The sequence below is a fragment of the Gasterosteus aculeatus genome, chromosome 11 (assembly GCF_964276395.1).
Source record: "Gasterosteus aculeatus chromosome 11, fGasAcu3.hap1.1, whole genome shotgun sequence".
Lineage (NCBI taxonomy): Eukaryota > Metazoa > Chordata > Actinopteri > Perciformes > Gasterosteidae > Gasterosteus > Gasterosteus aculeatus.
The window spans coordinates 329,651-357,500 of record NC_135699.1 but is presented as its reverse complement, the minus strand read 5'-3'; the positions used below and the strand labels follow the sequence as shown (position 1 = coordinate 357,500).

The window sequence follows — 27,850 nt, the reverse complement described above, 5'->3', positions numbered from 1 at the left end:
TTTAAATCCCAAAGAGCGTGTCAGCGTGTATCAGTGTGTTTACGCATATTTGTGTTTGCATCAGATTGCGTCAATCGCAGCCTTGTGAAGGTCGGGGGAGGAAGAGTGACAGGAAACATTTCAGCAGCGCTGATAAAACACACACTGCTGCCACGTCGCCTCACACACTCACACACAACAGGTTCCACAAACACAGACATCTTGACTACACACAGATTGAATAGCATCACTTGTCTCGCTGTACAGGTGCCTTTCAGAGTCTATTAAGTCTTCTTGATTTGTCTGTGATCTGTATCGCCGCTGCTGTCACAACAATATGACAGCCAGACTTTACTGATAAGGAGCCGTAGCAGGAAAGAACAACACGCCCTTGTGTGTGTGTGTGTGTGTGTCTTATGATTCCTTCTCTCCTATTGCAGTATATTCCAGTTAAACAGCAACACATCTAAAAATGTCTCCCAGATCATTCATGAAAGGACTACAGACACTAAAACATCTAAGAGTAATGAGCTCAAATTTCATATTATTACACTTTTGTTTTCTTCATGCAGTAAATTCAATTGTATCTCACTGCTAACTACGTTATCGGGTCCTTTTGATTAACGATATGATGACATAAGTCTCTAATAGCCTCTTTTAATATCAGCACCTCAACAATTAACAACACATACTCTCGTGTACTATACATACAAAATAAAGGAGAATCCAAAAGAAACCTTTGTCACGTGCTGTTTTGGTGTCGATGTAAGTGAAATATGCGCTTGGCGATCAGCTGGGTTCAGCGTGTCATCATGTGACGTGGTGGTAAAGAGTTTGACTGCAACTTTTCTGCAGCTTCAAAGCCAGCAGAAGCCCACTTGCTTGTTGACAGAAATGTTCTTGTGATGTGTGAGGAGCAACAGGACACGGCGATGCTACATTGGGCCCCTTTGATGAATCATCGGCCAGCAGGTCATAACTCTAATTCCATTAGGTGGACATCTGCCCCCTGGAGTGTATCACAATGACTTGACACTGGGTTTGCCAAGGGGAATAAAATAAGTGTCTTGCCACACAACACTGTGAATGAAGCAGTGTTCAACCGGACCAATAACGTGGAATTATGACGATCTGTCAAAGAAGTCTGTCAGAACTGAATTGTTATTATTATTTTGTCTTTTTGATGGATAGATGAGGCATACAGAATGTCTGTAACACCTTGTTTTGCATTGAGCGGGTTGGGAACTATGTCCTCCAGCTCCGGTACACTGATGCAATGTTTATTTAAGTCATCAGTCACATCTGGCAGTGATGGCCGGCGTGTTAGCAGGGATCACAAAAGGAAGCCTGCAGGACGAATGGTGCAATAGTCAGCTGGACCCCCCACAGCGACACAGGTTATTGTGCCATGCCTCCTCTTGTGTGTGCCGACGCCATATGTTCTTACTCAAGATAATTTCATTTAGAACAGAAGCACAAGTTCTTACTCACTGGTGACGCTGGCACCTGTAACCACAGTAACTGCCATACGAGTTTTAACCACACACTGATAAGAAGAAACACAACGGCTGTAAACGTGAAGCCAAAGAGTCTTGATCACTGGATGCAGCAGGTCATAAACGCTGCCTCCTTTAGTCAAGCTAAATGCTAATGGGCTACGACACTGATAGCAGGGGGTCCCATGCAAGGGGCCCATCTAACCAAGCACACCCATTCAAATATTCCCCAATTCTCCCACAGATTGTTGTTGGCGGTAGTTCTTATCATACTGATCTCAAGTGGTCATGATTCTGTTTTAATGAGTTCCTTGATGCTATGAAAAATGTCTGAGGCGTAACGATTCACAGTAAATCCTTGTTTAAAACGTGCGTTAGTGAACTCTCGGCCACTTGGGAGCGAGTTTGAAGTGGCATCCCGGCGTGCCCCGTCTCACGCCCACTCTAGAAAGCCAAATGCTGTGGATCCACAGGTGTGCCGGCCAATGGAGCATGGCACATCTGCTGATGTCCATGGACCCAATTTGAAAACTCCACACTCCAGTACGCCAGCCGTCACAGGTATCAGTGTACACATTACATTACATTACATTATTACATTACATGTCATTTAGCAGACGCTTTTATCCAAAGCGACGTACAATAAGTGCATTCAACCATACACGAATGTGTCCCTCGCTGGATGCACAAACTGCGTGGAGCTCTGAGCCTCAGAGGGAGGGCATCTCTGTGCCCATCAGGTTGTCTCTGTAAGACGTGTGTCAATCCTCATTTTGTGCTACAACACCACGGGGCGTCTTTAGCATGGTCCATGCGGTGTGCCTCATCAGGACTAAGATGTTATTCAATCAAACTTTCCTCGTTGGATTTGACAGTCAGTTGTTGACTACAAACAGACGTTAATACAACTGCCAGGCTACTGGGACTACTGGAACTACTGGGACTACTGGGACTACTGGGACTACTGGGACTACTGGGACTACTTGGACTACTGGGACTACTGGGACTATTGGGACTACTGGGACTACTTGGACTACTGGGACTACTGGGACTACTTGGACTACTGGGACTACTGGGACTACTGGGACTACTGGGACTACTGGGACTACTTGGACTACTGGGACTACTGGGACTATTGGGACTACTGGGACTACTGGAACTACTGGGACTACTGGGACTACTGGGACTATTGGGACTACTGGGACTACTGGGACTACTGGAACTACTGGGACTACTGGAACTACTGGGACTACTGGTACTACTTGGACTACTGAGACTACTGGGACTACTTGGACTACTGGGACTACTGGGACTACTTGGACTACTGGGACTACTGGGACTATTGGGACTACTGGGACTACTGGAACTACTGGGACTACTGGGACTACTGGGACTATTGGGACTACTGGGACTACTGGGACTACTGGAACTACTGGGACTACTGGAACTACTGGGACTACTGGTACTACTTGGACTACTGGGACTACTGGGACTACTGGGACTATTGGGACTACTGGGACTACTGGGACTACTTGGACTACTGGGACTACTGGGACTACTGGGACTACTTGGACTACTGGGACTACTGGGACTACTTGGACTACTGGGACTGCTTCTCCTCTTTCATATTGTCAGCTACAGAAAGCTTTCTACCTCTTAAACTTAAATCAATATAAACTTTTTTAACATTGTTTTCCAATGGAGTTTATCAAAATCCTTCATCAAACTTCTTCAACTTTCAAATCTTTCTTCTTCCTCAATCTTTCATCTACAGCCGTCCTTCAATCTGTGAAAATGTTGACAAAAGCCCAAACTATTTTTTTTATCAGCTTTTTGATGTCCATTCAACTTTTTCAATATCACTAACAGCCCTGCAAGTTGGTAACGCCTCATCAAGCCGGTCGCCATCCTTGGCCGGCCCCCGGCGCTCTCGGGGCGGTGAGGACGCTGATGAGGACCCGCCGTGCTCGTTGGTTACCCAGGCAGCTGTAACCGCGTCTTTACGGAGCAGAATCAGGTCAAACGTTTTGATCATTTGAAAAACAAATGTGAACCTGAAAGTTTTGTTGTTGAACATTGAAAAATAATACAATGACACGCCCCTCCCAGTTGATGCCCCGCCCCCTACGCCACATCAGGGTCAAAAGTCTGAATGCGAGAGATTTGAAAGTGAAAAATTACGATTTGAACTCAAAAAGATAAAATCTCCCAAAATACAGTACAGCGGATATAAAGCGTCCGAGTAATACAGTGATCAATGAGGCGACAGATAAGTGACATCATTAGTGATTAATATTGTATTTAATATCTATAATACAGTGATCAATGAGGCGACAGATAAGTGACATCATTAGTGATTAATATTGTATTTAATATCTATAATACAGTGATCAATGAGGCGACAGATAAGTGACATCATTAGTGATTAATATTGTATTTAATATCTATAATACAGTGATCAATGAGGCGACAGATAAGTGACATCATTAGTGATTAATATTGTATTTAATATCTATAATACAGTGATCAATGAGGCGACAGATAGATAAGTGACATCATTAGTGATTAATATTGTATTTAATATCTATAATACAGTGATCAATGAGGCGACAGATAAGTGACATCATTAGTGATTAATATTGTATTTAATATCTATAATACAGTGATCAATGAGGCGACAGATAAGTGACATCATTAGTGATTAATATTGTATTTAATATCTATAATACAGTGATCAATGAGGCGACAGATAGATAAGTGACATCATTAGTGATTAATATTGTATTTAATATCTATAATACAGTGATCAATGAGGCGACAGATAAGTGACATCATTAGTGATTAATATTGTATTTAATATCTATAATACAGTGATCAATGAGGCGACAGATAAGTGACATCATTAGTGATTAATATTGTATTTAATATCTATAATACAGTGATCAATGAGGCTCCAGCTGAGCTCTTTATCAAACTATGAAATGAATAGAAACAGTTCCAGCATATGAAAAAGCAGCTGACCCCACATGAAAGATCTTACAGGGCAGAATCCAATCATTTGGGAAATATGTTATAATATCCTATTTATTGATTCATTTGTGTTATTATCATTCATCATTCATTTATTATTATCATTACAATCCAGTAAGTCCCTTTGAAGCTGACGTCCTGCTGCTGGTCCTCGCGTCCTTTAATTCAAACATTGTTAGAGTTAATGCACAATGACAGTACAACAAACCTGCACACTGGATGAAGACCAGACGTTAAAGTCCACTTTAAACATTAAGTTCTGAATCGCTCATGATGTCCACCTTAGTTGTCCGGTTTCAAAAGCTCGCATCGCCTGATCAAACCGATCAAACCGATCAAACCGATCAAACTGATCAAACCGATCAAACCGTTCAAACCGATCAAACTGATCATTTGTGGAATTCTCTAACGTTCTCGCTAAATCTAACCTGCTGCTTTGAGTCGGCAGTGATACGGAACGCTCGGGCCAAGGTCAACCGGTGCCGTACATTATGCTGAATATCGCACCCCATGACTCACTCTCAACCAATCAGACCGCTGGATTCCATCTACCCGTATTATAAATATACATATGAGTTACATGAACGCGTGGAGGTCTGACGTCCCTTTAACTACATCATCCCAAATGGTTCTAAGTCCTAAAATTACTTTCCCTGACTTAAACTAACTACTTTAACTGTAACTTGAAGCTGATAAGTACTTTTATATTTATATTCATCTGCCGTTGTTTCCTGTGCTGAGGTGAAATGCATTCTGGGATGTCTGCTCAGTCAGATGGTATTATGAGCGTTCTCAGCGAGATGCACACTTCACAATTGGACCAGTACTCGGCTGCGACTGATGACATTTCACGAGTCCACACAACGCATATTTGACGACGACCTTTGACCTGTACAGCTGTTGTTGCACCAATACCTGATTGTGTCATGATGTGTTGCATGTTTTTAAAATATAACGTTATACAACCAGACACAAGGAAGCTTGATGTTCATGGCTTTACCGTCCGCACACATCTTCTCTCCAAGAGTTGAGTCCTTCAGGACGTGTTGGTTCCCAGGATGTTCTCCTGCATCCCACAGCATTTTATAGCTCATGATCATTGTGTACAATACGCACCCATTACAGCTCAGAAGAGATGTCGTCCATAGTTATCCTATCCAAAAGATCTTTGGCAACCATTTTAAAGTTTAGAAGGATGAAACGTCGTAGCCGGTTTGTCCTTAAAACGCTGAATATGCTGATGGCTCGAGCGTTTCTGTAGCTTAGAAGATGCAGGAAGAGAAAGGTGCCAAAATACAGTAAGTTTAACAACCAAATACGGAAAACAACTGTTGTATTCCACAAAAAACATCGAGCTGTTTCTTGGTTGTTTCGAGCCAGTTGACTCTTTTGGACTTCTCGTCTCTTGCCGCTGTCGGTCAGCACATTCAAAAAATGAATAAAACCAGTTATCACATATGGACATTTCATAATGTCATGTCTACTTCACAGCCAACTCCAGCTGTGTCCACTGGAAGACTATACATCACTGGGATCCGAACGGCAGACGGTTTGTTTGCACAAACAAGGAACTTGACTTGTTGAAACATAACGCAGATGCAGATGCAGAAAGTTGACTTCATTTAACAGACTTTATTTCATAAATAATTATGCAAGTCAATGAATACACGAATGAATGATATTTTTTAATCCTCATAACTGAGATGACACTAGCAGAGTCCAGGGTAGTTCTTCATACTGCTAATGGACATGTGATGGACAACTGTCCGTTTCAACACGCTTCCTGTGCTACGGAGGTGGACCTGCACACGGGACGCTGCTGAGGAGAGCAGACTAGTTGAGCCCACACTAACAATAATAACTAATAATAACATGCGGAGGATGGTTTTACACTGAAGACGAGGTATTACAGATGTTGTCTAACAAGCTTACTCTGTACTACTCGAAGAAATGGGGCAAGAGGGGAGGGAGGAACATCCTGAACATGAAGCAGGCTACTCTCTTTTTTCACTTCTCATGTACGGTCTTGCCTACAGCTAGAACATGGGAGTCAGGAGGGTTTGAGGATAAGGTTGATGGAGGCCGTGGATCAGCTAGCCCCTGGACTCCAGAGATCTGCAAGAAGATAGACAGAGAATTAGGCTGCATGCCAGTAAACCACCGGGGCCTCAAAAACACACATTTTCTTTTCAGATGGTGAAAAGTGGAACAAAGAAGGTAGGTTGTCCTTATTGAATGCTTTAGTCTGAAACAATGTTTGTGTCGACGCCCACCCTGCACACCCCACGTTTGTCCTACTAAACACAACAAGGACATTTTTGGAGGCTGAAATTTCCCTGTAACTTATTTTAGACCCTGGTTCCTAAAGTCAAAATGCAATGATCGCCCCAAGGTGATCCACCCTCTGGATGATCCCGCCAAGCTACGCTACGTATGCCGACCCCCCCACTTCATTCCCAGATGGAGTTTGGAGAATGTGTCCTTTGATTTGCGACGCTGGTGACTCACGAGTAGCTGGTGTGCTGCTGTCGTCTTCGGGCGCTCCTCATCTTTTCAAAGCGAGCCTCCATTTCCTCCAGGACTTTAGGGGTGTAGCGGACCACCAGCTTGACCGAACCCTGGGCGGCTTTCAGCAGCTCCACGGCCTTCTCGTGGTGCTCCCCCTCCACGCTCTGCAGGCACACACGAGAGTCTCAGACCACGTGCTGTGGGGCCAAAGGTCGGCTGGGCACCATTCCAACGTGCTTTACACTCTCTTATGTACCTTTTTCCTTACTTAAGTTCATTTGGGTGAACTGAACTTGACGTGCCACCTTTGACCCCTTGGCAGGGATCTTTAATACATGTTAACAATCAATTCAATACCCATCACAGGGAGGTTTATAAGTAAATCTCATTTTGATTGTCAGTTGTTCCATGTGTGAAGCTGCCAGCCGCACAGACCAGTGATACCGCTTTAAAAGGGTAAAGACGATGTGTGACTTCAGCCCAACACGGCTCAGCTGCACTGTGACTGCTGTGTGTGATGTTCGTTACTGGCGGGCAGGTGGCTCCTGTCATCAGGGTGTGAATGGGTGAACGGGGACATGAACTGTTACATGGACAGTCCATTTAGCGCCTTTAAAAACCGTGTGTACCAAGTGCTCTACAGAGACGCAAAGCACAACTATACATAACGTTGATACAAATAATACAGGAGGCAAAAGAATCCATGTCTTCTATTTTATACTGTAGATCTAAATTGTACATTTGTAAATTGAACATGTCATTTTTCCTGCACTGTGTTATTTGTCCTGTTGTCCATTGTTTCATTGTGTTATTGTCCAATGTTATGCACGTCCAACATACTTTGGCAATAAATGTTCCTGATTCCAAAACCATAAGTGCAAAACAAATTGATATAATAAAACAACGAGCCTCTTATCCGTCAGAAGGGAACCGTCACCATTCCACACATTCCTGGTCATTACCTGCACTGATTGGAGTCCGACTCAATGACATTAAATCTGTACATTTCTGTATGCGTGGTGACCCAACGGCATTTGTTTTCCAATGGCAGGCGATCTACTGCCATGGCGATCGAACACGATATATATATATATATATATATTTATATATATATATATATCATATACTGGGTACCCCTGATATACAGCATCAAAAGCTGCACTTGTCTAAAACAGTGCCCCCGTCTGCTAATAGAAGGTCATTAGGTACCTTTGGGGCAGTTTCGGTGCTATGAAGTTGCTCTAAAGCGTCATTATGATTAATGAAAGTTAAGAGTTGTGCGGAAACCAGTTTTTCTAAAACTTTTGATAGAATTGGAAGCAACAGAACGATGGAGCGTAGGTTTCTTTAAAAAGGGTTGGACCATTGCTTGTTTAAAGATGGATGGGAAAGAATGGTAAGAAGCAATTTACAATCAATAATAAAACTTGGAATCAACAGAGTTTGGGGAAAAGTGAACATCTGCAGTAGATTTCTTCAAAAATCATCAACATCATTTTAGGGAATTTTCCATTTGATTTCATTTTTAAAAGCTGTCATTAAAATAAACTTCTTACCACTCCGTTGACGGACAGCAGCTGGTCTCCTCTCTTCAGGCCTCCCTGGCGGTCGGCCACCCCCCCCGGGATCACTCTGGAGATGTAGATGGGGGAGTTTTGCTCTTTGCCCCCCATGATGTTGAAGCCCAGACCCTCTTCTGTCTTTGGCAGCTCCACCACCCTCGGGTGTGCGTGGCCCTCGCTGGCTGCAAAGGCCGCCACCGTGGCCTGTTCAGGGGCCGACAGTCACATGAACATTGAAATAGGTTTGACCTTCTCGAATGGTCACGTAAATGTTTCAATGTACAAATGGGTACATGAGTGTTACTTTATGACAAAACATTTCAAACTCTATTAATTAAGAACTCTAGTGGAAATTAGCATCCCCAGAGCGTTTAAATGAATTTAATCCTCATCTCACCCCCCGATTCAACCGACCGAGCACCTTTGCCGTTTGTGCTACTGGATGAAAATAGCAGGTCTATGAATGACCTCTCTACACGTGTTCATTGGAAACAGGACCGAACGTCTCTCATACAATCGATTTTGTGCAATAGTGAAGTCGTGGTTAGTCGTTAGTTTGCGTGCAACACCTTGGCAGTTGCCTGCGCTCGCACCTCCGGTCCTCCGACGATGTCCAGAGTGTCATACAGCTGCTCATAAACCTGAGGGCAGAGAACGAGAACAAAATATTACACAAAAAAGACGCTTGGTTTATTATTCATTTACACCAAAATTTCTACAATTGATGTTTGCATGAATAGAATTCTGAAATGAGTGTGTAGCTCCTCTATTTAAAGCGTGCAGTGAGCAGGATGTGGCTGCATGGAGCTGTAAACCGAGCTGAATGACTCCCTGTGTCCCGTTGTCTCCAAGTAGGAGACAGACAGGCCTTTCTGGAGCCTTCCAGGGTTGTCCCTTCTGGGCTACTGTAGCAACATGGCGGCTTGCTCTGAGCAGGAACCCCGTATTGAAATACAGACTACCGGATTCATTTGGTAGAATTATGGAAATGGTTTTAAAAAGTAGGCTGGGGCCAGAGCCTTCAGTTATCAAGCTCCTCTTTTGTGGAACCAGGTTCCACTTTCAGTCCGGGGGGCAGATTCGGTCAGCTCTTTTAAAGTAAAACTTAAAACGTTCCTCTTTGATTCTGCCTATAGTTAGGGCTGGCTCAGGTTAGCCCGGACCAGCCCTTAGTTAAGCTGCTATAGGCTTAGAATGCCGGGGGAATTCTTAGGACACATCGAGCTCCTCTCTCACGCTCTCGTTCTACCATAATTCACGTTTTATTAATGCACATGACGAATTCTTTTTGTGCTTTCTCTCCTAGCAGGTCTCCGTAGATCGTGGTTCCTTCTGGACCGTGGTGGCTGACGGTGGTTCTATGTGACGGTGGTTCTATGTGACGGTGGTTCTATGTGACGGTGGTTCTATGTGACGGTGGTTCTATCTGACGGTGGTTCTATGTGACGGTGGTTCTATGTGACGGTGGTTCTATGTGACGGTGGTTCTATGTGACGGTGGTTCTATCTGACGGTGGTTCTATGTGACGGTGGTTCTATCTGACGGTGGTTCTATGTGACGGTGGTTCTATGTGATGGTGGTTCTATGTGACGGTGGTTCTATGTGACGGTGGTTCTATCTGAAGGTGGTTCTATCTGATGGTGGTTCTATCTGATGGTGGTTCTATCTGACGGTGGTTCTATGTGACGGTGGTTCTATGTGACGGTGGTTCTATGTGATGGTGATTCTATGTGGTGGTGGTTCTATCTGATGGTGGTTCTATCTGATGGTGGTTCTATGTGACGGTGGTTCTATGTGACGGTGGTTCTATGTGGTGGTGGTGGTTCCTGCAGTGGTCCTGCTGTGCGTCTGGTTTACTACTCAGTTACTTGAATCATTCCTGTCATATAGTCTCATGTATTATACATTGTTCATTCTGTACACATGACGTCATTGTAGTCGTCCATCAGGAGACGGATCCTCCTCTGACGTTCTCACTAAGGTTTCTTCCCTTTTTTTCCTCTTGGAAGGTTTTTGTCATTTCCTGTGCCGATGGAGGGTTTCGGGACAGAGGATGTCGTATGTGTACAGACTGTAAAGCCCTCTGAGGCAAATTTGTAATTTGCGATTATGGGCTTTACTAAATAAAATGAATTGAATTGTTTAAGAAACATACATCAGCTGCCCGTCAACAAACCCAAATGTCTCCCAGCGTCCTCTGGGACCGACTCACCGACCCACTGATGCTGACAGTGGTGTGGGGGAGTAACGGAGGGGAGTGCATGCAGGACACACGGTTCTGTACAAACGCCAGTAGTTCTGACTCCTCGCGCACATCCGCACCTCTCTGATGGCAGCACAGAACTTGCTCTGCAGAACTCTCTGCAGGGCCTGAAGTTTGGGGGGAGGAAGCTCTCCGCTCCGCTGCAGCCGGTCCAGCAGCTCGATCACCCTGCACACATCTAACACACACACACACACGCGCGCGCGCGCGCGCGCGGGATTAGCGACGGGTCACTGTGGGCGATGAGGAATAAACCTCAACCCATGAAGGGTGATTTGGTTTTATTTCAGCTCTTTGTGCAGAGCGCTGCGCATGCGTAGAACGCGCGAGGCCTTCGCGTGCTGACGGCCGTCTGCGGAGCGTCTCGAGCAGCAGCGGCTCCATTGGCCGTCCGCCGACGCATCGAGTCCCTCAATCCCCCCGCGCCGCCTCCCGTCAGGCGGCGGCGATGGAGGAGACGCCTCGCGAGGCGCTTCCACCGCCGCCCCGGTGGATCCGCGCCGCGTCCTTACCTCTCTCCAGGCACAGCGGCTCCGCCAGCGCCGCCATGTCCGCGTCCTTGGCTGGGTGGTAGTAGGACATCATGGCGCGATCCTCCGCGTCCAGGGTGGAGGCCTGTTCAGCGGTTACAGCAGCTGCGATGCGGGCTCCATCCCCACGACGCGCGACGCAGCGGCTGATGCGCTACGCAACGCGCTACGTCACACCTCCACCCCCACGAGTCCTCAATGTACAGATTCATCACCGTTATTCATGAGGGCGGATGAAAAGCCGGAATCAGCGGGAAGCTGCACACGTTACTCCACCCAGCCGGCGGTGCACATCCACCCGTGTGACGACTCACACAAATAGGAACATACGCAGCGGGGGTTCTGGCTTCAAGCCACATCTTTATTAAAATGAACTTGCAAATCTAACATACAAACAGCAGACAATTAAAAAAAAATCATTCCAGAATGAATAAACAGAACAGCCCTCAATTGTCTCACAACACTTCACCTCCATCTTGCACACACACGGGGGATATTTGTCCAATGAGTAGAAACCGGTTGTATTCTAAGAAGGAACAGCGCGAGCGTTTCTACAGTTGGGACCAAAGCGAGGAAAAGAAAAGGGGGAACATCTACGTGAGGACGAAGCAGACCGAATGAGTTGAGCGTGCGGCAGGATGGAGGCTTGTGATGACCACCATGCGGGCGTCCTGCGTTCTAGTATCGATGGGGGACGCCTCAGTACTCGTCTCCCGGGGCCTCCATCTTGTAGCCATTTTCACTGGAGACGTAGCCGTCGGCCGACGGCACCGACTGCTGGTCCATCATGCCGTCCTGACTGTACTCCTCCATGTGCGGAGGCGCCGCTCCCTCCTCCTCGTTGGCCATTTCATCTTGAGGCCCCGCGTCGTCTCGTTGGGAGGCGTGGCGCTCCTCCCTGCGCTCCCCCCTGTCCCTGTCCCCCCGCTCCCTCTTATGCTCCCTGTCCCTGTCCCGGTCCCCCCTGCGCCTCTCCCTGTCCCTGTGGCTCCGCCTGCGCTCCCTGTCTCGGTCCCTGTCCCTGCGCTCCTCCGTGCCTTCGCCCACTTCTCCTTCGTTGTCCTCCAGGACGCGCTCACCGCCTTCAGGGGCGGCGTCCGCCCCATGGCCGACCTCCTCCCCCTCCGGCGCCTTGCCTCCTCTCTCCCGCTCCCTCTTGCGGTCCCTGCTCCTGCTCCTCCTCTTTCGCTCTCGACTCCTCTCCCTACTCCTGCTGTCTCCTCCTGCAGCCCCCCCGCGCTCCTTCTCCCGCTCTCGACGCCGGCCGCCACTAGCACCGACCTCCTCTCCTCCTCCTCCCCCCCCCCCCCCCCTCCTCCTCCTATCGGCCTCTCTCTCTCCCTCTCTCGCTCCCGGGATCGAGTACGGCGACGGCGCTCGCGGGATCGGGGTGATCGGGTCCGTCGGCGCTCCCTTTCCTTGTCTTTGTCCTTGTCCTTGTCCCGGTCGCGTTCACGGCTGCGCTCCCTGCGCTCCCGCGGTTCCCGGGGCTCCCGCGGCTCCCGATCACTGGACAGTCGGGACAAAGTTCTGTTACACACTGCAGGACGCCACACGGGTCGCTCCAGGTGGCTCTGTCCCCAGGACTCACCCCACGATGGGACGCTCGTCATAACGCGAGGCATCGTCCCGGCCAGAGTGCTTAATGTTGACATCCGCTCCACCTCTTCTCGTGCCCCCCAGGCCGCCACCTGGTGGAGCAAAACAAGCATGAGATACAAGACAACACGGCAACAAGATCTGCTTCTACAGCTTGGGGCCGGTGTGCTACGTCAGTGTGCTAACGCTAACGGTGGCTGTGTTTCTCCTGCAGGCACCACGTTTGGGGAAAAGGACGTGTGGCTGGTACGAGGCTCGTCTATGTGTGAGAGCCCGATGAGGCAGTAAAGCGCCGTCAGCTGACAAACTGCGTGTCTAGCGGTCGGCGAGGTGTTGGGCCTGCGAGCCGACAGCAATGAGCCTGTTGGAACGTAACGAGGGGCAGCTGACCCAGTCTGCGAGGGTGCCATCCTTTCACGGTGCGTCCGCGTTCCACGTCAACCAGCACTCTCCTGCCGTCAATCTTCTTCCCGTCGGCGTGCTTGTAGGCGGCTGGAGAAGACGAGAGGGAAGAAAGAGGTGAGAAAGGAGCACGACTGCATCAATGTGGCCAAGGAAACAAACAGTGCATCGTTATACTGACCAGGAGCAGGCGAGGCCGAGATGGCTGCTCTCTGGGCAAAAGCCGAAGGATAATGGGAGCAGACTTCCTTCCACCCGATGGGTCATTCATATGTTACACTTTTAGCTGCATCATCTCAAAAACCCTGCCTCCGTTTGTCTGAGGTACGAAGTATATTGTAGCCACCCCAGGTTGTTGCGAGGAGACTCACGCAGCCTTCAAACCGTTAGGACTCAGTTAGGAGCTAGTTTGTCTGCGTGGTTCAGACGCTCATCTACTGGAGCTCCACCAGTAAGGAGCACGTCTGCAGCGGCTGCTACGTTTCCAGCCGTGTCCCACGCCGCAGCGTGCTCATGCATAATAGAGGAGGCGGTGGGAGGCAGGCGGCTGGTCCTGGCGCTACACCGACGATCGCGGACTAGAAGACGGTCTTACCAGAACCCGTCAGTGGAAGCAGTCTGAGGGCCTTACCAAGCCCCCACGTGCGCACCCTGGGGGCCTTACCAAACTCCCCCACTCGTACCCTCACACACGGGCCTTACTCTGCCCCGTCTGAGCCGTACCAAAAGCCCCCAGCACACCACGGCAGCGCCTCTCATCGGGGGCCTTACCAGAACCCCCCCACGCTCCTGCTTGGCTGAGGATGACAACATATCATCCACGATGGGGCCTTACCAAACCCCCACCAGTCCTACCAGAACTGACCAACTGGGGGAAAAAAAAAAAAGTACAAAAAAAAAAAAAAAAAAAGGGGGGCTTCCCTCCTTACAGAGGTTGACTTCTTACAACCCCCCCAAGCGATGAACAGACCCCCTGGCAGGCCTCAGATAGCAGGTCCAATGTCTACTGACACGAGACGCTAGCTTTGGGAATATGTGACCTTACTGTTATGATCAATGTGCTACTTTAGACTTGTCGCTACCTGAAGTTATGTAGTGAATCAAATATGTATGAATCGCCTAAAGAATTCCCCTCATCTGCCATTTCTATTAAAGCCAGCTCAGACTGCAGACCACCTCGCATCCATTGGAACACGTTTATATTAACTGCCGTTGCGCTCTGGAACAAAAAGATGGCGTGAAATTGACATCAAGTCGACCTTTGTTACTTTACTGAATATCGAGTGCAGCCTAACGAGAAAGAGACCACCGAGGTCCCAAATTACAACCCAAGACGACGTCTAATGTAATTTGGTAATCGTGTACTGCCCCACATCATTCTTACCGCCTGCCCGGTGTTCGCTCTGCCAAAGGCACCAATAAGTGATCCCACGGTTAACAAGGAGTCAGCAGGATTCCTCAGCCATTGAAATACCTGCTGACCTTTGTTCACACGCTCTGAAGCCGCTAAACATTGAGTCAATCTGCAGTGTTAATCATACGCGCCCCCCGAGGCACTGGAGAGGAGCCTGAGGTGGCTTTGACAATGGGCAGAATCATTGGGCGACATGTTTTACACTAGTGGTCAGGGATGCGTTCAATGGTCAAAGCCCTAAATCCAAGTCGTGGTAATTGCACTAAAAGCTCTTTAAGGCTTGCAAAAAAAAAAAAAAAGTCACGCTTTACCCATTGAACGTAGCTCCTCTTCCCTATGTAGGAGATGGAGGGTGGAAAGAAATCTTACCCATCATACAAACCCATTATACCAACCATATACTGAGCTGTGGTAGTAGGGTGTAGATGTATCATAACCATCATCATCTGCCAGCCAGCTCTGGCCAATAGCCATCACAGATTGGCGGCTGCAGTGGCAATGAGAACAACACACAGTTAATATAGCGTTTAGCCCCACATCCCCCCTCATCCACCCACCGCTGTGACTACAGAAGAGCCGATCACACTGACGTGCCAGAATGTGTCATTGCGTGAGATGGCACCACTCATCGGTGTAAGGAGAGCACTGCGTTACTCGCAGGCGCTAGCGTGGTGCATGGAACTAATCAACATGACCGCGGTTGAAGACAACCGATAAACAAGCTCCATAGCTACGACCTACAAGAGGAGAAATCTCATTTCAGTGCTCGGCGACCAGTGTGACCTTGTGCTTACCATCACAGTCCGACCAGGAGAGCTGCTCTTCCAGAGCTACAGAGCCTAACTGATAAGAGACAATGTGCCACTTACAGGCAAAGATGTTCAGCTTCACACCTCAAACACGTCTACTTCCTGCTCCTCCCCCTTTCCCAGCATGCCCTACTGAATAGAGTGCTTTCCCTATGCAACCAGTCAGCTGATGACACGCACACACAGACACACACCAGACTGGTTTCAACATTTAAAGCACTGATCTGTGGTTCATTAGGTTGTAATCACCTTCCTAAAGAGATTGCTGCCCCCCAGTATCGCACATAGAAGAAATGGACAGGGTTCAATAGAATAACCCCCCATGTCTTCATGAGCAATAGTGCGTTGATACTCACAGTGCATGTCCCGCTCATGCTCGTACTCGATGAACGCGTAGCCCCGGGGCTTCGCCGTCCTCTTGTTGTAGACGATATAAATCTGGAACAAAGCGGGACGGAGACATTAGTTTGTAGCAGCTAATACAAATTGGATATGCTCTTCCTACATGGGCCATTCCATCGCAGGACAGTGGGGACATTAGTCTTAAAATATCTGACACGTGGGACAGGAAGAACACGGACAATCAAAACAAACAGAGGGTGGGTCTACCCTTGTGTCAGGGTACTACGCTGTAAACAGGTCAGGACCACCAAGTGAAACCAGTACACGTACCCGCTTGATGGGGCCATAGACCTCAAACTCACGGCGAAGCTTGGACTCGGTGGTATCGTAGTTCTAGAGCAGAGAGCACCATCAGACACCGTCAGAACAAGAATCTGCACACACCTCATTGGCTCGAACATACTCACCACTCGTGCAACAAACAGCGTTTTGAAGGCGTCCCCTTGTGCATTGGGGTCGTTGTGGGGGTCCCCTGAGATAACAGACACGCCGTTAGTTTAAGCAAACACACCAAACAGAAGAAAGAGCTGGGAAGCACCGAGGGCTTACAAAGCTTGAGTTCCGTCTCCACCACAGCTTGTCTCCTCTCAATCTTCTCTCGCCTCTGCAAAGATTAACAGAGAGGTTGATCCTCTATGAGCGTTGAATCAAAGCGCTTGGGTCGCGTAGTTCTGCCTGGTTAGCGGGGAAGCTCGGGGAGTTCTAGTTAGATGGCGTCCGCTGGCCGAGTGCAGCTTATATTGGAGCAGTAGGGCGCGAGAGGCTGGACTTCCCCGCCCAGTAACGGGACAGCTCAGGGGGGCTGTTGTAACCCCCTGTTACATTATTGGAACATGCCGATACCAAGACCAGGGTCTCTACTTTGCTTAAGTCTACTATTCTTTTCCACAGGTTGGAAAATGAAACGTCAGGACCGAACGTGCCAATAGAGGCAGTGAACTCTGGCGAGCGAGCGGAACACGGATGCGTGGGATCTCGTCTCAGCGATGAGGTGCTGAATGATGACAGCAGAGGACTGGCCACGCACACGCACACACACACAGTGAGGTTTTATTATTGAACCGTATAAATTCATGAGTCACCTTCCGCTCCAGCCGCTCGTCGCGCGTCTCTGCCCTGGTCGGTGGGGGGGCGTCTCTGGGGTCCTGGTCACAGAGGGGGAGGAGGGGGAGGCAGTGAGACGCTGCTCGCGTTTCAGTGGATGAAGGACGTTAGATATACTCACTTCGAAGTGCCGGATGAAGGGCGCGATGCCGCTGTACGGCTGGTTGTGGTGCTTCTCGTGGGGCAGCTTCTCCAGCTGGGGCAGGAAGGGGATGGGGTCCCGCGGCGCGAACAGGGCCAGCAGGTTCGGGGGTAGAAACTGCGTCATCCTTCACCTGTTAGAAGCACGTCCTATATGGTCATTACCGCACAAACACAAACAGAGAAGAATACGGAATCCACCGTGATGCGAAGCAACGGAAGCCGGAAGCTCCCGTTAGCCTCGTTAGCCTGGTAGCACGTGTCCATCGCCTGTAGGAATGCGCCCCAACCGCATGCGTTATAAAACCCCGCGCAGTGCGCGTAACCTCAGCGGTATACGACGATAGTTGGAACACCGACTACCGCCTGGACCGCGCAGCATCGGGAATCCCAACAATGCCCCTCGCGCTAGCTAGCAGGCTAACAATGCTAACAAGGAGCCTCGAGCACGAGCGCGGTTCTCACCTGATCTCCTCCAAAGTCTTCCAAGATGTCAGACCATGAACCACGCGAACGAGCGTGCGGCGATGCGGTTCCCCTGGACCACCTACTCGAGCGGGAGTCGAAAGCGAGACGCGTCCGGATGCCGAGGCCGTCTGGCGACAAGTGCCCGAATGTGTGCGAGCGCTGCCTGTGTTTGTGAGAAGTAAAATGGCGGCGCGCCGTAAAGCGAAGCGACCTGCTTTAATGGCGCCGCGACAGCGCGCGACACCGGCCCCTATTCCGCTATTCCGCCTCCACTCGGTTGATAATTCTGTCAACTTTGAATGTTGCAGTAATACAAATGTACATAAAGGGAAATGGATTGTGATCCAGAGCGTTTAAGAGGCGACATACTGAAAGTATGTTTAATGTAATAAGGTGCAGACAACGTGGAGTCACAGCACCTGTATGACGTACTGGAGATGAACCAGGAACCAGAAACATTTATTGCCAACACATGTCAGACATACAAGGAATTTGACATGGTAGTAGGTGCATAACAATAGACTAAGACAGTGGACAACAATGGACAGCAAAGACAACATAGTGCAGGAAAATTGCATATTCAATGTACAAATGAACAATTTAACTAAGGAATAAAATGGAAACGGAAAGAAAGGTTATGGGCTAGGGGGAATACAGAAGACAATTTAAAAATAAACCATAAGAAGGGAATTAAATTACAAATTAAAGTTAAAAATAAAGTGTACAAGCGATAACCTACTCTACACAACTGTGTTGTGAGTGCGTGTGGAGTGAAGGGAGGACACGCTGCATCCTGCCCTTGTCCTTGGCTGTGGCTGCAGCGTACCAGACGGTGATGGAGGAGCAGAGGATGGACTCGATGATGGCCGTGTAGAAGTGGACCATCATCGTCTTTGGCAGGTTGAGTTTCTTCAGCTGCCTCAGGAAGAACAACCTCTGCTGAACCTTCTTGGTGATGGAGCTGATGTTCAGCTCCCACTTGAGGTCCTGGGTGATGATGGAGCCCAGGAAACGGAAGGAGTCCACAGTGGTGACGGGGGAGTCACACAGGGTGATGGGGGAGGGTGGGGCTCTGTTCCTCCTGAAGTCCACAACCATCTCTGTCTTCAGAGGGTTGAGCTCCAGGTTGTTCTGGCTGCACCACGACACCAGATGCTGGAGGATGTAGTGGAGCGCCATGTTGACAGCGTCGTCCACAGACCTGTTGGCTCTGTAGAACTGCAGGGGGTCCAGGATGTGCTGATCAGCACGATGTAAACTTCATGCAACGGGTAAAGTGGGACATTTATAACACTCTCCCCTAAGAAGTAAAGTTCATTGTGATCCTTCTGTAGAAAACATGCTGTACGGGCAGTTACACCTGTCTTGCTTCAGCTACCTTACACACTTAAGCCCACGTAATCTCAGGCGAGCAGCGCTGGCGTGAAGGTGTTTGACCCACGTGGACGTCGTGGAAGGGAGGACGGCTGCTGCAGTCAGTGATCAGCATATGTGGAACTATGTTTAGTATGAGGCCACAGCTTTCTATACATCAAGCTTCATTCAAGAACTTCTCCATAATATAGAATGAAAATACAGACAACAGACTAAATGAATATTGAAAAATGGTTTTCAGGCAACATTTATATTTTGTTGGGCATGTCATTTTATAACGAGATTTAACAACTCTTTCGACCTCACATGCACACACACAACAGAACCAAAGTGTTTGAAGCATCATACAGCGATGTAGTGTTCTTACACTGTGGTACAACACGAGTCACATCTAACCCGTCGCTCGGCCTCCACACACATTGTGACGGGGGAGATGAAGTAGCACGATTCAAGGAGCTAATTCACGGCCGAGCTTCTTATGGGCCGTCAACAAAGCGCAGCGTTCGTGGCGGGTTGGTGAGCTGGACCGTAGATGATCACGCAGCATCCTCTTCCTGTCCGAGTATACGTGATCCCATCTTCTATGGGAGACATTTACAGTGACATCATGGAGATGAGAACACGTCAAAGTATGGACAACGTCGGCTAAAACATTAAAGATAAAAACAATCAGAGGATTTCCCACAACGTGAGCAGAAGGCTGCTTGAGGACATTTAATAAAACATCCCGTCAGGCGGAGGAATGCAGCTCCCGGTCCTCGCGGTCCTCCTCATCCATTCGGCGGCCGTGTTTCCGGAAGTATTTGTAGCGCTGCACGTAGAGCTTCACCAGGTTGCTGACTTTCACCGGGTTGATTTCTCCAGTGCGGCTGTGGCAGATCTGAGACATGGACAGAGAGCATGATGCAGTTTGTACCGTTTCTCTCAGCCAGCTGGGCTTCTTGTTAGAAGGCATTCCTCACGTCGTCACCTGGACCAACTGGTTTAGCTACGTGCGCTCGGGCTGACCTTGTGCACTGCCTTCCTGAGGATGTCTTTGTAATCGTCCTTGTTGATGTCTTTGCGCTGATAGTACGGTTTGATGGCGAGCTTCACCTCCTCCACCGCCCGCTCCTGGGTGTGCAGCTTCTTTAGGTACTGGGCAATTCAGGTCAAACAAATGTTAAATTCATGGCAAAAAAAGGATATTTTCTTTTCTCATCAAAGCTTTTTTTATAGCGAGAAGCGGCCCTTGAACATGAAACACTTTCCCCAGAAAAATCTGCAAAACAATCTTAAAATTGTTAATCACGACAATGTTTTCTCAAGTCTCCCCCGAAGTAAACGTTACTGCCCTAAAGCGACGCCACGTGGACCAACGACCAAAAGCTTTGAAAGGGCACAGGACAGACGGCAGTTTGTAAGAATGAGAACAGCTCTAAATAGACGCTGCGCGTAGAAGCACCTGTAGACTGGTGGAATCTATACAACACACAGATGTCAGCGTTCACGCCACGTGAGGACGAGAGTGAGCTCACTTATTCCTTCACAGTTAGGGGGGCGGGTATGGGGCTGTGTCTGTGGGTGAGTGGAGAGCAAAGAGGGTTGTCGGTTTGATCCCAGGCATGTTGGGCAAGACACTTGACCCAGCATTGCTCCTGTAGCTGCGACTGCAGTGTGTGGATGTTAGTGACTGACGGGCAGGTGTGTGTGTGTGTGTGTGTGTGTGTGGTAGCTCACGTGTGAATGATGTCATGTAGTGTTGAAGCGCTTTGAGGTCAGAGTACATTTAAGGGTTCTTTGTTTACTTCCCCCCATGTTTACTTTAGCTTGTCATCCCATTGATGAATCGGTAAAACACTTTCTTTTTCAAATGGTTTCAGTTACAGCTTCTTATCGACTCAAATGATTGTGGCTGAGACCAAATATTGGGCTGAACCTAAACTCACCTTGTCAGGGTCTTTACTCTCATTGTCCCATCCAGTGTCACTGGAGCTCCCAGTAACTCCCGACAGCTCCGTGGGCATGATGGAGGGTGGAGTCTGGGCACAGCCACCACCTGTGGGGTGGTGCAGGAGAGAGGGTGGGGTCTTGGTGCAGCCAACCAATGGAAGGGAGCTGTGGAGGATGAACTGCGCTGGGCTCAGAGCAGGAGGCGCAGGGAGAGAGGGAGGGGGAGGGATCTGTGAGGAGGAGGCAGAGGAAGGAGGAGCCAACTGCTGAGACTGGCTCTGATTGGCCTGTGAGAGGATCTGCATGAGACAAAGTGAAGGCAGTCAGCCCACGGCGCCACGACAAGAACCGTTTCAATTCTCTAATGCCGAGGAGAGGCCTCGGCACCACCTTCTACCAAAGGAGATAATTTTGTCCCACAAGGCCTTGCGGCAGCAATATTTGGGTGGTGACGTCTCATTGGACCGAGAAAAAACAACAACTCTTGGCATAACTTGCTTTGAATGGAACATACTTTGAAGCTGGTAACTGGTAAGAAGACTGATGCCGTGGCGTTTTCCAGAGGTTAACGAAAGCGTTAGGAGGTACTTTTTTGGACTATTCGATTCCAGCCCAGACTTTCGAACGCTGACAAGCAAAATTGTGGCCAGGTTGAGAAAAGAGGGGGAGTCAGCGCTCCCATAGAAAAGGGGGATTTTTCTGATATTCATTTTGACATCGTTGTGGGATCACTTTGGTGCTGGGCGTTGGCCGGGTGTTCATTGTTTTGGCCTCTCTGAATACAGACGTGGTGGCTGTAGTGGCATCATTGCCACGTAAGACGCAGTCATAAAATGTCCAGATTAAAGTCATCGTGTGTGCACGGTGTGTGGCTGAGGTGCATTTAAAAGACGGGGTAGGAAGAGGACCACGGATGTCATGAACCACCTTGCTGCCATCGTTAGTGTTTACAAGCCTCCCTGCTGTTCCAGTGGTGAAAGCCTCATCAGTGTGATCCAAGTGTTACAGGCCAAAAGTGAATTACTTCACGTTTCCGACTGACTAGGCTCGCTGCAACTATTAATTGAGCTTTACCACAAAACAAGTGGTCCCTTTTCAGAATCCACCCTTATTGAGTGCACCAATAAACGCACAGCATTTAAGCAAGTGTTTATGAAACGTTGCCTTTTTCCTACAATGGATAATAAAAGACATTACCCTGAAAGCTGCTCCTATTAACATTTAGAAACCATTTCAAATGGAGGCTGAGCAGAATGAGCCGGCCGCTCTCACCTGGCTCGTTGCTTGAATGAACTCTTGTGCTTTCGCTCTGCTGGCGATGTTGGCCTCCTCCATCTTGAAGAGCAGCGCCGTCACTGAATGGAAGAATAAGCAACAGCTATTTTATTTTAGAAAAGGATACGTGCATGCATATGGCTACACATGAATTGATATACATATCATAAAATGACACAGTGATTCATCCCTGAACGCGATGATCAAAACTTAATAGTGGTATCAGTAGCTCTTGATTCACATAAGATGAGGTACTTTGTTTTATCTACTTATTCTGAAAGTTGAATTATTTTTGCTCCCAACATCTCATTGGATGATGCATTCCATGAAGCCTACTGACTTTGGAAGGACACAAACATGGGGGTGATAGTCCATGGAAAGATACCTTTACTAAGGATGAAGACCTTCCAGAACATTTCCGTACAGCAACGGAGGCTACTCACACGCTAGGACTCCTCCAGTTGTGCAGTCCACCCCGGTCTGCAGACTCCAGGGCAGGCCAGCCGCTGCTAGAGGGGGAGGAGGATGAGGAGGAGGCTTACTAGCAGACGAGGAGGACACAGAGGAGGAGGAGGAGGGGTCGGACGAAGACGGAGGCAAAGAAAGGGAAGTGAAACCACAGCCTGCCGAAGAGGACGAGCATGGAGGTGAGGGCAGGGATTTGGGCGCATCATCTGGAGGAGGCGGCTTAGCAGTGGCTGTGGACAAGGCACTGCTGAGGACAGCTCCCTGGGGGGCGGACAGGCTGGACGGACTGGGTGGCAGCGGTGTGGGGCTGGTCTGGGTTGGACAGTCCTCAGCTAAGAAAGGAGGGTCTGGAGTCTTACAGCTGCTGTCCACAGTCTGAGAGTCTGGAGAAGACTCCCTGGTGTCACGCAAAGGCACAATGGAGGGTGGAGGTGTATGGGGGGGCGAAGAGGAAGGTGGGAGCACACTTGTAGAGGAGGAGGAGGAAGAGGAGGAACAACAGGGTGCAGGGCCGGCTTGACTAGTATGAGGACTGACTGACTTGCTGCCATCTCCGGTGGCAGACTGAACCTCTGAAGACGCCCCCCCCCAGCCCTCAGACTGGGCTTTCGTTGGGTCATCTGCTCCAACCGCCCGCACCACAGCTCCTCCCTTTTCCCTCGTCTTCTTGGCCAGGCGGCGGCGGCGCTTGGTTGCCAGAGATGAAGAGGGGGAGGAGGCAGAGGAGGAGGTGGATGTAATGGAGCTTGGTTTGGTTTTTGGGGGTTTCAGTCCTGCAGGACTGGTTAGGGCGGAGGGGGGCGCAGCAAGGCTGCTTCGCTTCCCCATACTGGCCAGGTCTTTAGTGCGGTTGCCCAGTGACAGCGGCTCTGAGCAGGGTTTGAGGAACGGAGACCTGCTCTCATTGTCCCTGCAGAACACCACTGCAATCGAGCCACCCACCACAGAGCCCCCGGTACCCCCCACGGCACCTCCTGGCCCCAATAGGTCCATGCCCAGCTTTCCAGGTCCGACGGAGGTCCCTGTGGTGCTGCTCACGCCCTCACGCACCAGCACGGACACCTTCGACTGAAGCTTGCCTTTCCGACCGCCGCCGCTCTCTCTCTTGTGTTTGGCGGAGTGGCCCAAATCCTTCCTGCTTCCTTTGTCCCGGTCTTTGTCCTTTCCCATCTTTCTGGCTCGCTTTGCTGAAGGGAGGCCCGAGGAGGCAGTAGCCGAGCCTGAGGTGACTGTCAGTGAGGAGAGACATTGGCCTTTAGAGGAAGACGAGGACTGGTCAATTTTCTTCAATGCGTGAGATTTCTTTTTCGGGTGACGTCTTCCAGTCTTGGGGACAGCTTTAGGTTTAGGACTGGGGACCGGTGGTTCTGGTGGCAGGGCAGCAGGGGGTGTATCCTCAAGAGATGGGTAGTCTGAGTCTAAAGCCTCACCATCCAAAGACAACACGTCTATCTCCAATTTGTCCGAATAGCGGTCCGACTCGTAGCTGTGATACCTTGGTGGGGAGATTGACTGCGATTGGCTGTGACAACTTCCACGGTCGTCCATCTCTCCGGCTGAGTGCCATTTCCTCTTCTTCTTCCTCTTGTGGGGCTTTTCAGAGTCCTGTGAAGGTCGACACGGCGAGGGGGGGGCGAGTCTCGGGGAGCCGGGTACGGTGGTGGTGGTGGTGGTCGTGGTGACTGTGATAGTTCTCTTAATGGCAAATAGATCAGAGCCATTGAGGTCTTGGATGGATGGCGGGACAACAGGACGGCCGTCCCGACGCCGTTCCCGGTCACGCTGCCGGTCTCGGTCGCCGTCCCTCGTGTCCTTGCTTCTTTTGGACCTCTTTGAAATGCCTCGCTCTCTGCTGCTTGAATGTTGTCTTCCCTTCTTCCCCAGGTCATCCTTTCTGGAGCTGGAATCTCGCTCTCTTTCGTCTCTTCTATGGCTACTCGTCCGACTTGGCGCCCTGTCTCTATCCCTGTCTTTCTCTCTTCCCCCGTCTCTGCTTCGGTCTTTCTCCCGCTCCTTCTCTTTATGTCTCTCTTCAGATGGGCTTGAGAAAGGCGGTCTGGTCTGGCCCCCTCTTCCTGAAGAGTTGCAGGACCGTGGGCCCTCTGGACTGCTGTGCTGTCTTTTCTTCCTCTTCCGGCTACTGCTCCTGCTGCTCCTCCTTCCTTTAGCTTCCTTTCTGCTCTTGTGCCCTCGCTCCTGTTCTTTGCTCCTCTCCCTATCTCCCTCTTTGTCTTTCCTACTCTTCTTTCTTCTTTCTTCCTTCTCCCCAGCCTTCCTATCCTTGCTTTTCTGTCGGTTGGCGTCCTTGGAACTCTTGGAGGACTTGCGGTTCTTGGTGACCTTTTCTATCTGAGGTGTGAGCGGGGAGGAGGGCGCAGAAGCTGGAGGATGGGAGGGAGGCGGTGGCTGAGGAGAGAGGGGAGAGGAAGCAGGAAAGGAGAGATACCTTTCCTTCCGCCTGCTGACCAACTTCCTTCTCAGATCCTCCACTCCTACCACGGGCTCATCCTCAGGCTCCATGTCCACCTCCCAGTTGCTCTCTGTGCGGACGGACACAAAGCCGTCCCCGTCCAGCACCCGGAGGATGCGTTCTGGCTTTGACCCAAAGAAGGAAACGCTGGGAGAATGCACGGTGGGGATCTCTCCAGCTGATCTCCGGTTGCCTCCATCTCTGTCGACTAGCCCGACTATCTCCCCCTCCTCGATCTCAGAGTGATCGGAGTCAGCAAACCTCTGCTTCCCGCCTTTGGCAGAGCTACATTCCACTCTCCGTCTCAGGGGGCGCTGGGTAGACCGGCGGGGGCTGTTCTGGTCACTTGCGGCGTGAGTGGAATCTGGAGGTTCTTCGTCTTTTTCCTCATCACTTGCAGCATTTCTCTTCACCCCCCTCACTTTGCCCCTTCTATTGTCATCATCGTCTTCTGATGCTGGGGAACCTGTGGGGTCAAAGGGGTCGTATTTCTCGCCATCTCCGTCCTCCTCCTTCACTCCCTCAGTTGGGTGGAAAGGATCATACATCTCCCTTTTCAGGCCTGCTTCTTCACAATCAAGCTGTAGCTGAACTGAACTGTGGGGGAAGAGTTCGGAGGAGGTGGTGTTGGATGAAAGTATGGAGAGAGACTGCGTTGCTGCAGAGGCAGAAGTGGAGGACACCCTGGCCACCTCCGACCCCCGGCTCCGACCTTTTACATGGTTCTGATGAAGTGACGAGTTGCCGCAGCGAGAGGAGGATGTGGACACGGGCGAGGACGGATCAGACGATGGCGATGACGGGGAGAAAGAAGGCGAGCAGGGAGGACGGCTCCTGGTAGTCTCTCCAACACCACTTGGAGAAGAGGAGGCAGCAGGCCTCCGTTTGAAGCCTGAGGCTGGAGTCAAGTCCATGGGCCAGGAAAACTAGGGAAGCACAAGTCAGTCAGTGGGTCCTGGAGGATGGTCACCATACTCGAAAATAGAATCCAGGAATAAACCTAGTAGAAAGGACAGGAAACATGAACCACTATTGGAGATGCTGAGCACAAAAGACAAATGGTGGTCCTCGATCTCTGAGGATAATTTAGCTGGGACGTAGCGGTTTAATTACAATAAATGGTTTAACAAACCAGCGTTGACTCACAATCCATACGGATCCCAGCTCACAGATCTGTTCGGATTTCAACCGCTGATTAATAACACAGGTCAAGTTTGACAATTATCTGCCAATATTGAGTAAAACCTGTGATCTGTGTTTATGCTTTTACATTGTACAATCAGGGTCCAAAGTGAGGAGGAGAACCCTGGTTCAGTTACATTATGAAGCGTCCAGGCTCTGTTCAGTGACGTAAATTAAACGTCTCCCTCCTTGGTTGCATCTCGCCTGCCGGTCAGCAACAACTCCAGTGACGGACCTGAAGGCGCAGCTGCTGTGATGATTAGTTACTGCGGTAGTGCTACTACCTACACGTCTTACTTATCTGAACCCAACAATATCTGCATCGTGACCCGCTGAGAGAGCAGCCAGCCCATCATGTGCGCTTCAATGGCAGGGATCGATCCTCCGACACGCTGCATTTCATCAGAGGGTCAGATCACACACACACACACACACACACACACACACACACACCTCAGCACCTAGGTGGACACACACACACACACACACACACACACACACACACACACACACACCTCAGCACCTAGGTGGACACACACACACACACACACACACACACACACACACACACACACACACACACACACAAAGCTCCTCCCACTCACCTTAGTCTGTGTGCCTTTGTGTTGTTGTCTACCTGTGCGCGGTCTAATTGTGTGGCCGTGTGTCGGTACCCACCTTTAGCCGGCGTGGACTCAGTGGCCGATGTTAGCTTAACCTCTTTGCTAGCTAAAGCTACACGTTGAGGCTTCGGGGTGGTGGATCACCGCGCCGCGGCTAGCTTGTTAGCATACGAGCAGCCGTAACGTTGGGCGTCCAGGGGACGTTAGCCGGCTAGCTTGTTAGCATACGAGCGGCCGTAACGTTGGGCGTCCAGGGGACGTTAGCCGGCTAGCTTACCTGTTCGCTCCACCGTGGCTAACAGTGGCGTTGGCTAAAGGGGGGCGACTCACCCGCAGTCCGCTAGTCTGCAGCTGTGGTCCAAGTCGCCTGCTGGCATCGCAGGCGGTCCGCCGCTAGAACGCAGTACCAATGCGTTGTTGCAGATCTAGAGCAGACATCGTAGCCGCAGTCCGCCAGCCGCCGCCATCTTGCTCACACCGGACCGCAAAGACTGCCGGGAAACAGAGTCCAGTCCGCGCGCATCATCCACGCGAACCACCAGCAGACACGCGTGGACCGTATGGAGGAGACAGGAGGACACAGGACAAGGCTTTTGTTCAGTCTTTAGGTTGTAAGCATCAAAGAGGGACTTGCATTACACTTGGCATTATAGTTACTGAGGCACAATGAGAGCCTGAACGCATCATCTAATAAGACTTAAGCACGTTCATCCATTCACATGCATTTAAAACGTGCAGCCACACCCAAAGGGAGCATGCTTTCTGTTTAATGGAGCTCTAGGTACATCTTTTACTTCATTTCCATTATGGTATTGTTCC

General features: G+C 49.8%; 3 protein-coding genes across 6 annotated transcripts; all 3 read right to left on the bottom strand.

Moving 5' to 3' along the window:
• Positions 1–6,117: 6,117 nt before the first annotated feature.
• On the bottom strand, positions 6,118–11,672 carry lin7b (lin-7 homolog B (C. elegans)). Its single transcript, XM_040190124.2, has 6 exons — positions 11,351–11,672; positions 10,898–11,016; positions 9,145–9,216; positions 8,570–8,779; positions 7,014–7,177; positions 6,118–6,620 (listed from the first exon to the last, which is right to left on the bottom strand). The coding sequence occupies exons 1-6, from the start codon at positions 11,421–11,423 to the stop codon at positions 6,599–6,601; spliced, it is 660 nt and encodes a 219-aa protein (XP_040046058.1). The 5' UTR covers positions 11,424–11,672; the 3' UTR covers positions 6,118–6,598.
• A 32-nt stretch (positions 11,673–11,704) lies between these two features.
• LOC120827300 (uncharacterized) lies at positions 11,705–18,203 on the bottom strand. Its single transcript, XM_040190123.2, is given in 11 exon segments — positions 11,705–12,685; positions 12,688–12,877; positions 12,960–13,059; positions 13,358–13,459; positions 15,949–16,030; positions 16,265–16,327; positions 16,402–16,466; positions 16,544–16,598; positions 17,077–17,139; positions 17,220–17,373; positions 17,705–18,203. Coding segments are annotated over 10 exon segments (1,485 nt in total). The 5' UTR covers positions 17,367–17,373; positions 17,705–18,203; the 3' UTR covers positions 11,705–12,067.
• Positions 18,204–19,312: 1,109 nt separating this feature from the next.
• scaf1 (SR-related CTD-associated factor 1) lies at positions 19,313–27,600 on the bottom strand. 4 transcript variants are annotated; one of them, XM_040192136.2, is made up of 6 exons: positions 27,362–27,600; positions 22,732–26,226; positions 22,286–22,368; positions 21,010–21,312; positions 20,090–20,218; positions 19,313–19,961 (listed from the first exon to the last, which is right to left on the bottom strand). In XM_040192136.2, exons 2-6 carry the CDS (start codon positions 26,138–26,140, stop codon positions 19,812–19,814), a joined length of 4,074 nt encoding a protein of 1,357 aa, XP_040048070.2. In that variant the 5' UTR covers positions 26,141–26,226; positions 27,362–27,600; the 3' UTR covers positions 19,313–19,811. The 4 variants fall into 4 exon arrangements, with proteins under 4 accessions (XP_040048070.2, XP_040048071.2, XP_077940836.1 ...); XM_040192137.2 differs by having other exon boundaries at positions 22,732–26,152; positions 27,362–27,528; XM_078084710.1 differs by having other exon boundaries at positions 21,010–21,243; positions 22,732–26,152; positions 27,362–27,528.
• Positions 27,601–27,850: the final 250 nt, after the last annotated feature.

Excerpts from the sequence above, each read along its gene's own strand:
- lin7b (XM_040190124.2), bottom strand. The coding sequence starts at position 11,423 with ATGATGTCCTACTACCACCCAGCCAAGGACGCGGACATGGCGGCGCTG. Across the intron at positions 11,017-11,350 it reads GCCGCTGTGCCTGGAGAGAG|ATGTGTGCAGGGTGATCGAG; the intron begins GTAAGGACGCGG and ends TGTGTGTGTTAG. Across the intron at positions 9,217-10,897 it reads TCTGTGCTGCCATCAGAGAG|GTTTATGAGCAGCTGTATGA; the intron begins GTGCGGATGTGC and ends CTCTGCCCTCAG.
- scaf1 (XM_040192136.2), bottom strand. The coding sequence starts at position 26,140 with ATGGACTTGACTCCAGCCTCAGGCTTCAAACGGAGGCCTGCTGCCTCC. Across the intron at positions 21,313-22,285 it reads TCATTCAAGCAACGAGCCAG|ATCCTCTCACAGGCCAATCA; the intron begins GTGAGAGCGGCC and ends TGTCTCATGCAG. Across the intron at positions 19,962-20,089 it reads TCAGGAAGGCAGTGCACAAG|ATCTGCCACAGCCGCACTGG; the intron begins GTCAGCCCGAGC and ends TCCATGTCTCAG.